We start from the raw sequence: 14,035 nt of genomic DNA on the forward strand, positions 1-14,035 counted from the left end.
GATTTGTAATTTATTACGTCTCGTAATTTGGCCAATATAATCTGCGCGATATTGATTCGCTCGAACGCCCAAATGAATGAATATTAATGCTAATTTGTGTCTATTATTTATCCAGTTCCAGGTGGTTCACGCCGAGAAAATACTGTTGGCTCTACGGTGAGGCAACCCGAGCAGAAGCGGAGCGCGGCTTCAACTTGATTCAAGAAGAAACGAAGCGAAAAGAGTAAATAAAGTAAAGTGTATAGAGGAGAAGAGATAAGTGTATTGGTGCGGTTGAGGTTGAATGAAGGGAAGAAGTGTTGTGGCCAGGTTCTCGAATGTGTGCAGAAAAATGACGATGTCCGGAATCTGGTTCTCGTTGGCCGTCGAGCAGCGCGAAGAAGACGCGTGGTTCCCGTAGAAGAAGCAGATTAAAAGTGAACGCGCGTAGAAAAAGAACCTGCTAGAAGAAGGAGGTTGAAGAAGTTCAGTGTTGGTGTTTGTTTTGTGTGCAAAAAATAAAAAGAGAATCAAAGCCAGTTTCAGTGTGCGTGAATGTGAATGAGAGACAAAGAGGAGGCAAGATCGTGAAGAATCCAGCAAGTGTTGGCAACCGATGAATGCCAATAAAGGTAGATTGAAGAAGTTGAAGGCCGGAGGATCCTGCGGCCGAAGGTCGCCAACAATGGCCACGATGCGGCTACTGTTGGGACTGTCGATCTGCTTCGTATTGTTCCTAGCTGTTGCGGTTCCGCAGCCAACGACCGCCGCAACTGCGCAGGTTGCCGGTATTGGTGAAGTCGGTGGTAATTACGAAGAAGTCGAGAATCAAAACAACAACCTCCGCGCCGACGGCGAGATAAGGCCTGACCGGGTGAGGCGCAGTCCCACCACGACGGACAGCTCGCCGATCCGGTCGTCAACCAGCGCCGCGGTGGACTCTTCTACGGCGTACGATGCCGATTTTCTAGGTGAGTGGAGTTCTTTTCATGCAGAAATGGGGGTTCTAAAAGGGGGGAAAAAAAGAAAGAAATAAATGTAAACGTTAATCAACACGGTGTTTCATCGTGGGGACCAACGTTGGGACGCTGTTTGTCGCCGTAGCCGTGAAAGGTTATCGCGAGTTCTGCTCGCCGTTCAATGATCTCTGAACCCGGCGCCGCAATGAGGTTGGATGCTGGGATGGTTGGACATGTTCAGATGGAGTAGGTTTTATTTTGCGAATGAAGAGTGTAATTTGACTGGATGTCAAAAAACAGCAGAAACAAGTTTTGTTTTATTTGAAGTATAAAAAAAAACATTTTCAAAGCAAATGGTTATAAATCGTCGCTGTCATGCTAACTTGTCGCACGCGTATTTTGGGCCAAATTGAGTTAAGAACGCCATTTTGTGCAGCTCACAAAGGCTCACCTTTTGACCTTCACAGATTCCCAAAATTCTATTTCAATCCTGAGATATTCAATAAAAACCCAAAAAAAAACTCCGTGCATTGTTGTCACTCTTCACATGAAACAAATTTCAATCTTGTCGTGCCATCTTGACACAGCCTGAAATTGATTTAAGTGCGACAATTGACCAAAGGAATTTCAGGTCAGAATGCGTTTGACGCACGTACAAGCTAGACTACCGTAAACATTTTCATTTATAACTCGGGACTCCGACAACCAAATACAACCAAACTTCGGGGCAATGCACAGAATGGTCAACCAAACAAAACGTGTTTGTTATTGTTTGCATCACGTGCTCTCGGTTTTTGATTATTCAAGGTCAAACATTAAAACGCGTTTCTCTCGGAACGTCAAAAAGCGACAAACGTCAAGAAAGCACGACAGCGTCGAAATATAAGTTAAATAGTTAATATTACTATGGTTCTGTGAACGCATAACATTTTACAGAATCGACAGTGGAAGAAGGATGCGAGGACATACCGTACCAAACGCTCCGAACATTAGTAACGCTCCTGGTGTATTAGTGAGGAAATTTGAAATAATTAGGGGAAATATACCCTATCTTATCAAACATCTATCTTCGTCATATGGAGAGTTTGATGCTCGATTTAAGCTCCAAAAATACTATTTAGGCTATAAACTTACCAGCAACAGCACCGCCTCAGTAAGCACGCAAATTTATGACATTTACTGGCCAAAAAGATCAAATTTAATACACTTTTGATCATAATTTTGCGAGACCATTTCTCATCGAATGTCGCCATCAATATCTCTTCACTTGCGTTAACGATTTCAATGCGCTTCAGATATAAAATTGCTTCCAACTATCGGCAACATGTTTTTTTGACCATCACTCAGTCACTCACTTGAAAAATAATCCCGAAAAATGTAGGTAAATACCTAGCAAGCACCATCAAAAAAACAAACGCGCTAAGTCTTTTGACGTTTCAATTTTGACTACACATTCCAATCGAAGGCTGAAGAAAACCGAGCGAGGAGCGAAGGCAAATAAAGAACAAAGGGTGGCCACCAACACCACCAACATGCTGGTGCAGCGCCTGTTAGAGTGAGCAAGTGCTGCCAGGAAACTTTCGCTATGAATGCTACTTTTCGTGAGTGTTCGCTTAAAATTTCATCAATTTTGGCAGCACTAAGCAGGCACAAAAGAGCGCTGGAAGAAAAAAAGAACTAAGCTGAAAATAGAAAAATGAGCGTGGCCCAATGCACTCGACTGATTAGAATGCATTTTTGAAATATTTTTTTTAAATACTTGTAAAAGGAATAGCATAACTTTTAATGAAAGTGAAAATAAACAGAAATGTTCACAAAAAATTGCTCTACTCGTTGGTGTACTTGGTTTTAGTGAATTTCAAGGAACAATCCAGATTATCCAGCATCATTCAAACACGACCGCTGATTAGGCTTAAAATGGGCATATTTCCCCTTAGTCTTTTTTTGGTGCCTTTATTACCAAAAAATTCTGTATAACGCTCATGAGTACCAAAAAATACCGCCTACATTATTTATGGCCCTTCCATAAATCACACAAATTTAATATAAAATTTCAACACAAAGGAATCTGTGCCACTCACAGCTTCTATTCCTTCAAATCTGTAAACTTTCCTCCCAACTTGTGTGCCCTCTGTTGACTCGTTCCATTCAGCGTGTATGTCGTTCAACATCCGTTTGTCAGCTTTCGTCGTTTGACAACGGTCTAGAGGTGGAACAACCGCCCGAACGCCCTCGTCAACTGACAATTATGTGTACCATCTTTTTCCATTTAACTTCAAGTGTTCAAGTGTGTGAGTGCTCCATCAGCATACGTGCCACGGCAAATATTTCTGATGACAGTTTTATTTGCTCAAATTGAATCATACAAAGGGAAGAAGCGCGCGCATGAAACCGAAGAAAGGCCCGAGAGCTTTCTGTAAAAGGCCAGAAATTGCTCCGGTGAAGTCTTATTTGCTTGCAAACACACACACACACACACTCGCTGAATCTACAGAGATTATTGCGCTGACACTTTGTGACACAGAACACACAGAACGAATGGTCCAATAAACTTTCTTCGGCACACACGGCATATTTCGTCTGTTCATATGGGTCCTGGAAACGAAAAATAGGTTCGTCTTTTCTGAGCAGGGATTATAGCAATATTGCGACGAAATCATAAAAAAAAACATATCATTTGTGAATTGTAGTTGGGATCTGACGACGTGCCACCCGAGCGACGATGTTATGGAATTTGTCCGTAAAAATAATAACAAATAAGTTTCGAGTGTAAAACATTCCATCAAAACTGTATCGTTCCAAGAAACTCGAATCCCATTTCACCGAATCAATAATTAATCAAGCTCTCATTTTCACTCAACAGTTCTTGGAGCAAACATAAAAGTTTGTTGTTTTCGTGCTCTACTTCGTCTTTACTGTTTTTGCTCTGAATTTTCCACGCCATTGTTGCCAGCTCATGGATGCAGTGCAGTGATGATCACTCCGCTTGTCAAATTGCACTTCGATGACGACGCGATGCCGACGACGGTGGTGACTGTTTTGTTTACTTTCGCCAGCTCTACGTCAGGACCTCATCCCGAAGGAACACAAGGATAACAAGGATATTCCATCGAGTCGTCGTACAGAGAGTCGGTGTGACGTCTGATGGGTACACTTCCAGATACTGGATTGATTGAGTGGTTGCGCTGCCAGTGTTGCTAGTTGTTCTTTTTTTTTAATTTACAAGATTACTTGCAAACAATTTTTTTGTGAAATCATTTATGACATAAAAAAAAGATTTTTTTTAAATTAATATATGGCAACACTGCCCCCCGCACTTCAGCCCAACGTTTGGTGCTGGCACGTAAAACGGTAAACATTGCTCGCACACGTGGCAAGTACAGTGCTTTTACAGTGACTTGTCTTGCCAAATCCACACCGTCAGGATAAATACTGCTGCGGCGTTACACTCCGAGAGATCCCCCGGCCGGGTGAAACTTGACAAGAATTACTAATCGATTCGGTGTGCCGACGGATATCGCGTCCCTTGCGTTGGTTTTTCCTTTCGACAACAACAACGGCGAACGATGCGGCGCGTGATGGCTTTTCAATTTGCACGTGTTTTGTGCTTTTTTCTTTCTTTCTTATGTTGTTGCATAGAGAGAAAAAGCTCGATCAGTGCATGGTACATGTTTGAAATGTGGTTGGGAATTTGGGATTATTGTAAACTTACTTTACTACTATTTTATTTCTAGAAACATTCAATTGTGAAAATAATATAACTATTTTCGCTATGTTATTGTAATTTCACCTATACCTATTGTAGATTGTAAGCAGAGCCGTACCTAGGGTCCACGGCGCCCTTGGCGAAGCATCAATTTGGCGCCCCTCCAAATTTTTCATCATTTTGATATGTTTACTTAAATTTTCAGCGATTGCTTCAAAGAGTTTTAATAATATAATGGTAATTGATTGAATTAATATAACAGCTAAAAAATCCAACCACAAATTAATTCTTTGAAGAATATTCAAATTAATGTTTTATTATTTTTAAACCATTTCAACCGATTTATATCTTTCCAATACAGATAGGTTGTAACGAAAAGGTGCTTTAGGATTAATGTTGACTGAAAATAGCAGAGTGTTGTTTTATCGTTTTAAACAGAATTTGATCTGACCTAGCTTAAATTTCATTGTATCAGCATTTTCCTGCATTCCTGAAAAAAATAGTGGAAAATGGACTCCTTTTCAAACTTGTTTTTGGATGGATTCCTTTTGAAACTATTTTTTTTTCAATTTATTTTTGAAAACAATATTTCTTCTCTTCTCTGTTACTGTGTTTTTTGATTGATATAAAATTCCTAATTTTTTTTTTGAAAATTCATAGCTTCAAACAAAGGCAATTAGTTTTTACCTTTTTAACACATTGAAATTTTTTGTGTTTATTTTTCGACATCTAAAGTTTCTGAAAATTTTGTATAAAAACCATTACACTCAAATAGAGGGTGACGAGCGGGAATTCCCGGGAATCGACCATTTTTGGACCTCTCGATTCCCGGGAAATTTGGTCGAAGCAAAATTATATAAACAAATAATTTTTTTTTGAAAATTCGAAATTGTTCAGAACATTGGGTGTTCAATGTAAGATGTTCAAGTTCGAATGAACCAATGCTTCTCTTATCTTCTAATTCAGAAAGTGTAAATTTTAACTTATTAAAAATTCCAATAACTATAATTGGGAAAACTTAAAATAATGTGGACCCCAAAATTACCCTTAAAGCACACTTAGCAGTTAGCCACAAGAAGAAAGTCTAATTTTTTTATATTTTTTTGTTATTTCTAAGAGTATAATTTTCATATCCTCTTTCAAGCATAGGAATTCTTATAATCCTTTTTTTTTATTCTTCTTATTATTTCGCTGTATCAAGGTAATTTCCTTTTTTGATGTCATGGAGTAATTTTGTGTTTCGCTTAAACCTCAATCTTAAATTATATCTTAGAAAAAAAAAACTCTGGAAATCTTTGTAAAGTCCGCCAAATCTGAACATTCGGGTTTTCCGGATCACTATTTCTTCAATGCATATTTACAGTTTTAAAAATGAAAAAAAATATTAAAATTGTTGTTTTGAGTCGCTATTTATTATATTGTAAAAATCCCGATACTGGGAAATTATATATTAGCTATTTTGTTATTTCACAAAAATCTAATAACAAGTTCATACAACAAGTTGTATTGCAGATTCAGAAAAAATCAAGAAGTAGATCATAGTTCCCAAAAATAATGAGGCTACTAATTAACGTTTCATTAAATAAGCATGAATAAATCGTAACTGAATTCATTGAAAAGAAACACATTTATAACTATTCTTTATACATTATTGGCACTATCGGCATAGTTATAAACACTACCAGGTCCTGGGAATTCCCGAGAAATTTCCAAATTCAACTCTCGATTCCCGGGAAATTGAAAATCTCGAGAATAGTCACCCACACAAAGCTTTTAGAACCGTTTGTGTAAATGTGAAAATTTAGGCGAAATTTCACTGGATAGCCCAACACATGGAATCCATGAAATAAAAAAAATGTATGTAAAAGATAAGCAACTTTATCCATTCCATTAAAACATAACAAAACAAAAATTTTCAAGGAAAATGTTACTGTCCGGGTACTTAGCCGAATGGTTAAGCGATCTGCCTTTCAAGCAGACGATCAGGGATCGAATCCCGCCCGGTCACCTCGCCACCGATTTTTCGGTGGCAACTTGAACCCCCTGCTCCCTCTGGGAGCATCAGATACACGGTAATTAATTACCACACACACACACATGCCGCTCCCTCCACTACAATAACTAGCGGTGGGTGAGTGGGGAATGGACGGGAAGATGACCAACCAACCACACCGCAACGCGTGAAGGAAGGGAGGAAGACTCTTCCAACAAGACCCCCAGGAGATCATCAACATCCATCAAGACGAAGAACAATAGATCGCGGATCTATAAATAGACGCACGGCTCCGTGATGGCAAGGCCGATTGAGCCAGTTAGGGTATAAGTTAAGATAGAGGACAAAGAATAACAAAAAAAAAGGAAAATGTTACTAACATTCTTCAAATTATTGACCCTAGAAGCAAAATTAAGTGGAACTTTGTGTTTTCCCAAAAAATATTGCTGTTTTTGGAGTTGGAATTTTGCTTTGGTTTAAATTTTAATGGGTCCGCGATAATGGTGTTTCTGCAAATCAAAATTATACAAGAAATTGTATAATATTTTACTTTTACGACTAAAAAGTTGGTGGGCATGCCAATCTATGCAACTTTGTCGAAGACACCCAAATTTTACTTTTTTACTCCTGCTACAAGCAATTGAATACAAGCAGCAGAACATAATATATTTAGAGCAATTTATGCTATTAAAAAACCAACATTTTTATGTTGAAAAAAAAAAAATATTTTGCTAGAAATTTAACAAAAGTCAAAGCATTTTTTGTGTTAGAAATATTCAATTTAAACACTTCAGTATTTCGAAAACGTAGGCCAATCTCAACGCACAAGTTTGCATTTAAAACGATAAAAATATCTCAAATGCCATTTTCTTTAAACTTGAAATATCTTATTCTTTTTACTTCAGATTTTCAATAGAAATGTGTAAATTTCAATTAAATAGCTGATTATATAAAAAAAATACTTCAAAACATAAAAAAGCTTGATGGTTCCTGATGCTGGAAAATATGGTGAAATTTAAATTGAATTTTATATACTGTAGTTGAAATATAAAATCTCTAGCTATTTCAAAGAATTGATATAAATTTTTGCCACTTGAGCGCCCCCTTTGATAAATGAATTGAGAGAATTTAATTTTAAATTTAATTCTGGTACAATTATTGAAATAGGCGCCCCAAGTGTTATAAGTAATATTTGTAATATTCCGACCAAGATTATCGAGTTATTTTGTAGTCCTACTTTAAAATTTGGCGCCCCTTTTGTTCTGAATACCTTTCTAGGATTTTATAATAACATGACAAATTTGTACAATCATCGTTTTCGGCGCCCCCCAAGGGCTGGCGCCCTTGGCGGTCGCCAACTGCGCCAACCCCTAGGTACGGCGCTGATTGTAAGTATTATTTTTGAAAAATTTCGGTCAAAAAGATTAATCCGCTCACATTATTTTACATTTTTATAGATAAATTTATAACAATTTTCTAAGGTCAAGCATTTTCCTTAAGGGGTCACATACATGTAGAAAATCAAAAATTTGGTAATACAGAAAATTCCATGATTCCACCAAAAGATGATTTTCAATCACTCCTGAAAGTTTCATGAAGATATTTCGTGACTGAACTGAGTTAGAGGCGTTTTAAGTGCAAAATTTTGCCATGCTCAAAGCGAACTGTCAAACTTTGTGAACGTTTTTCTCTAAACATCCACGATATCTCGAGATTGGATGGGCAAAATTGGTTGAAATTTGGGGTGAGGACGCTAAAGATATATTCCGTGTGCATGACGATGCCCGATTTTGAAATTTTGCTTTTTAAAAAATACAAAAATCAAAAACTGACGATTTTTTATATGAAAAACATCAAAAATATTTTTATCTTCGTTTTTAAATAAACTTTTTGAAGATCGGCCTTTATCATGCACACAGGACCGGTTTAACGAGTCTTCACCAAAATTTTGAGCCAATTTGGTCAAAGCAGTGTGTAGATATCGTGGCACCCGTTTTTAGGATTGGCTAACTTCAAATAGCTATATCTCGGTAATGATACAACCAATAGTTTTCAAATTTTGACAAGAGAATTTTCTCAGCTTTTCAAAAATATTTTTTTCGAAAGTGAGCAAACATGGGCACTTTTTTTAAAAAATCAATAACTGCGACTATTTTGAAAAAAGTTACTTAAAAATGGCTATAACTTGAAAACTGTGCCTTTTATTTAAATTTCACTAAAGGACTTTTTGATTGCAAATTCAATTTTACATCAGAAAATGAAATTGAAAAATTTTTGCGACCAATATTTCGATTTTTTGGAAAAACTTGTATTGATTCAAAAAATCATAACTCGGTCAAAGATTTTTTGCCCATTTTGGAAATTTCTGAAAAGTTGGCATTTAATGTCCTCTAAAACATATCAAAAAATAAAAAAAAAAATAAAAATAGTGTTTTTTTGCAAATCAAGTTTTAGTGACGAAAAGTTAAATAAAAAATCACCAAATTTTTTTTACCGTGTATCATTTTTTTCAGTGTAGTCCATATCCATACCTACAACTTTGCCGAAGACACCAAATCGATCAAAAAATTCCTTCAAAAGATACGGATTTTTGAATTTTCACGTATCATTTTTGTATGGACAGCTGCCAAATTTGTATGGAAAACTTTGGGCATACCGAAGGCACCAAAAAAGTTTCAGTCGGATTAAAAAATACAGAAAAAATCGAATGACCGAAATCTCAGAGAATTGCTCATAAGACAAAACAATTTCACAAAAAATTTGTTGCCATTAAGGATCCAATTCCATTTTGGAATAGTTTCCGAGATAAAGTCGATTGAAAATTACGGGCTAAATGGCAACACAAATTTTCTTTTTTTTTATTTTTTCTCTCTCTTTGCAGAAGCGATTCTACCAACAATGCTCATAAAAAATGGAGAAAAGCACTTTTTTTTTTAAATTTGATACCAGTTTTTTTTTCTAGAAAAAAAAACAATGACTTTAAAAATATTTTTGACCTGAAAACTTTTGAAAATTTTGAAGCTGTTGAATACCTTCCAATAATTTACCAACAAACTTAAGTTTGTGAGGGATAAAAGGGTGAATTTAGATAGAATAATGGTATTAATAATTTTATTAACACCATTTATTAATTTTCAAAATATTGTTATCGACAGTACAGGGGTGCTCAGCATCAATAATCAATGTTTTCAAGGCGAAATTTCTCTGAACTATTCGAACAAAATATTTTAAGAGCTGGTCACTCATGAGCACTATTTTTAAAAATAAAAATAAAACTTCAAATTGTAAGTGCCCATATCTCGATAACAGCGCACTTAAAAAAACAGTCCAGACTCGATTATCCGAAGCCTCGATTATCCGAAGTTTCGATTATCTGAAGGTTAGTATAGATTTCGAATAATCGAATCATGAACAAACAATTTATTTTCGCAATTTTCATTTTCCTTTTTTTAACCTAAAAATCGAGTTCTGCGACCATATTTTAGTCAAATTTGAATAGTTGATTGCCTATGATATTACAAAATGTATTTTTTCAAAAATTGATCGCCGCCATTTTGGCCGCCATCTTAGATTTTAAAAATTCTAGATCAGCGTAACGTAGGTTAGGGGTTATACTTAAGCTAGTTAATTAAAAATAAAACAATGAAAATAACATGCTTTGGTGATTCGATTATTCAAAGTGACATTTTTCAAGGCCTTGGATAATCGAGTCTGGACTGTAGCTTTGCCGAAGACGACAAATTGATCAGAAAATTCTTTCAAAAGATACAGGTAAATACTATTTTTGTATAGACAGCTGCCAAAATTGAATGGAGACTTGTATGAGTGAACCAATGATACAAAATGGATTTTTTTACACATAAAAAGTTTTGTAAAATTGAAAGGTTGAGTATTACATCTTTTATGATGTAATTTTATCTCAATTTAGACTGAGAAAGTGACATTACACCAGAAAAGTGGTAAAATTACACATTTTCTGATGTAAAATTACGCATTGTTTTGGTCATAAAAGATTTACTCCTTCCCGGATGTTATATTACCATGTTTTTTTTACTGTATAGCCATAGGGAAGGCCTCCAAATTTTTTGTGTCCGATGAAAAAATACAAATCAAATACATTTTCGGAAATTGGGGAAGAAATTCTCATTTGTGATTCAAGATGGTGGCACTAGAATATTGATAGTTGATTATACTTTATGAGAGTTAATTCAAATTGAAAACAAGTGACAAAGTCTACTGAATCGGAAGCTGATGAGTTGCCATAACGTATAAACGAAAATTGGAAACCAAAACTGTAGAACGAATTGCTTCATTAGAAAACCTGTTACAAAATACACAAAATCACTAAATATGATTCCACTTCAATGCGAAAAACGTCACATCACAAAACTTAATTACGCTCATCTGCAGCACTCTACCGCATAATCAAATTTCATCCGTACCAATATGACGCAAACAGCAACTCTGTTCCACCTGAAGGTAGAGTGAGTGAGAGAGAGAGAGAGAGGTCATCTGGTGGACCGGTCCATGGAAACCATGGAATCGCCACTAGCAACAACTAGTATGCCAGGCAACAATTCACTCATCAAGGGTGCAAAAATTTCATAGCCGTCCCATTTTGATGTTTACTCACTACTCAAGTAGGACGCTTTTGCGGGCGAAAATGCACAAGTTGAACTATTAACAAACAACAACAACAACTAAAGCACTACTCCGGCTGACTATTTACATTTCCATTAAACTTTTGTCGTCACGCTGCTTCGCAGCTTCCATTTGCGGCCGGTACTGGCCCCAGAATGGTTCAAACTACAAATTTCTAGAAATTGAAATGGGTTAAGGGATAACTCTCTCCAGCATTAGAAGGGAATCTTAACACAGATAAACAGACATCAAAATAGAATCAGATTGGTTCGCCAAGTTTCAGTTTGATCCAACGCCGCATTTGACAGCAGTGGCGCCACTATCGTTCAGGAGGAATTCCTGCACAGTATCGCATCTATTGCTCTGAGAGTCCTTATTATGCATCGCTAGCGGAACAATTCCAACGGTCCGCAGGTGCGGATGCCCTTCCCTGTTCCAATGGCCAAAGGTTGCATGGAAACGAGCTCACGGAGAATGCAGATTCCGGACACTCCGTGCGGAGTTCGCTCTAAAACGGCACCGGGGATGATCTTCTAGTGCTTTAGGATATGAGAAATTAGTTCCTTCTGTTACCCCCTGTTTGGAGTAGTCATTCAAAGGATTCTGTTCAAAATACAAGAAGGATGAAGAGGAGAGAGAGGGGCATTAAGGATTCAATAAAGCTCGGACCAGCTCCGGAGCTTTTGAGGCGTAATCCGAGAATTACCAGAGCAGGATGGCTTGTGGTTGCTTGCGGAGCTTTCTCCGCTGTGTGGAAACTAATATGCATATGTAATGCCGATGGTGATGGGAATGGTTCTCTGTGCTCTAGCTTCGGAACAGTCCGGAGAAGTGGTCGTTCAGTTATAATTGGAAGCTGAAATTGAGTTTTTGTTTCGATGCAAAAGTTTGGAAGCTGAATACGTAAATGTGTGTGTGTGCTACGCAGTTCTGGTTGAGTGATATTTTGTGGATTTTGGAATGAATTTGCATTCGCTGGAACGTTTCGAGAGCAAACACAAGGAATTGAGGATGTTTGTTCTAGCGTAGAGTTGGTTGTGAATGGGAAGCTGGAGCGAAATTTAATTTCAGATTTCATGCATGACTTGTACGCACAATTTTGGCATCACGAACGAGTTATTTTAACTTTCGCCTCAAAAGAACCAAAAACACGTTCGCCCTAGACCCAAAATAGCAGAATAGCCACGAGCTCAGTTTCGCGCACAATGGTGACAATCAACGCAACAAAATCGCACCATCTGCTCATCAACAATCCACCATTTCATTAGCTGGCAGTTCGTATTCCCACCGGAAGGGGGACGCACACACCTGTTCAAATAACAGTGAAGCCGGATCCGGTATTCCCCTGCGTCATGTAACATTACATACATGCATGCAATTTTACCAGCTCACCAGCAGTAAAGCCGTGCGCTTCATTGTGCCACTTTTACATTTTGTGGGCAACCTGTCGAATGGCCCGGGGACATCATCAGAAAGGCCACGTCGGAACGATCCGAATTCTACGAGTCTGAGCTTTTTTTTACCTTTCCCCCGGGGTCATGAAATCAACTAATGAATAGTTTGGACAGGGATGGGGAGTTCACTTTTAGTGGCATGGATGAAAAAAAAACTTATCAGTTAAAAATAATTCATTTTTTTTACCACTGTTGGAATAGTCCTCTCCTCCCGAGGTACTAAATTTATATCTGCAGAAAAGTGTTGCCATTTTGCTACAAAAATAAATGAAAGTCTGGAAATATTTTGTTCAAATAACAATAGTTTCCAAGATATCGTCGCATTTTTCTCTCAAATTATTTAAAATGAGTTGAACATTATATAAAAACTACCAAAAACACTCTACCTTTAAAAAATCATTTACATTTTTAAAGTGTATTTTTGAAACTTTTTATAAATTCATCCATGAAAAACAATAATGATTTGCTAAACAAATAATTCCTTCGTGTAACGCTTTAACTCAAAAGTTGCAATTTGTATTGACTAAAAACATATAGAAAAAAGTTGTTTTTTTAACCACTGTTTTTATAGTCGAAGCAGTGAAAAAATCAAGGTAATATAACATAGAAATGATGATTGATTTTGCGTCTGATAATAATGGAGCACCCGATTCGAGTGGTAGAAATGACAGTTCTCCCATAAGGAATACATTTTAGAAAAAAAGCAAAAACTGCTCGAATGGAAATGTTCAATTGACACTTTTTGCCTTCCTCACCTCAATGAGGAAAGGCTATAAAATCACTCGAAAAATGAACTTCTTAATTCAACCTCGTAGACCCGCCTTCACGTATACCTATCGACTCAGAATCAAATTCTGAACAAATGTCTGTGCGTTTGGTATGCCTTTCTCACTTTTTCAGAGATTTTTTGTTAAAAACCAACATTTTCCCAAAATGCCGAAGCGACATTTGTTAAGCATTTTCTCATTCTCAAACAAAGTAAAAAATTTGTTTTGAAATACTCGAATTTTCTCAAAATACCATATTTTTCGAACACCCTCAAATTTATTGATTTGTAATATGGGTACTAAACGAAGGAAAAATTGTTGCCTTTTTACTTTCTTAGTTTGTTTTGTCAATAGCTGAAATTTTCACAAAATACCATATTTTTCGAAAATACTCAAATTTTTAAAATTTACAATATGAGATCAAATGAAGCCAAAAATTGTATTTTTTATTAAAAAAAATGCTTCGTTTGATACCCATATTACAAATTATGGAAATTTCAGTATTTAAAACGAAATTAGGATATTTTATAAAAAAT

The 14,035-nt window shown here is 36.6% G+C and overlaps 1 protein-coding gene across 2 annotated transcripts in view; it reads left to right on the forward strand.

Annotated features, from left to right (window-relative positions):
• The window catches only part of LOC6035666 (prolow-density lipoprotein receptor-related protein 1), a 360,121-nt gene that overhangs the window by 9,902 nt on the left and 336,184 nt on the right, over window positions 1–14,035 (forward strand). The window contains exon 2 of one of the 2 annotated variants that reach the window (XM_038255376.1): window positions 116–950. In XM_038255376.1, the coding sequence (XP_038111304.1) occupies window positions 596–950 (355 nt within the window). In that variant the 5' untranslated portion in view covers window positions 116–595. The remainder of the gene's footprint in view (window positions 1–115; window positions 951–14,035) is intronic. The other variant, XM_038255377.1, reaches the window with a different exon arrangement.

Source organism: Culex quinquefasciatus, chromosome 2 (genome assembly GCF_015732765.1).
Source record: "Culex quinquefasciatus strain JHB chromosome 2, VPISU_Cqui_1.0_pri_paternal, whole genome shotgun sequence".
NCBI classification, from domain to species: domain Eukaryota; kingdom Metazoa; phylum Arthropoda; class Insecta; order Diptera; family Culicidae; genus Culex; species Culex quinquefasciatus.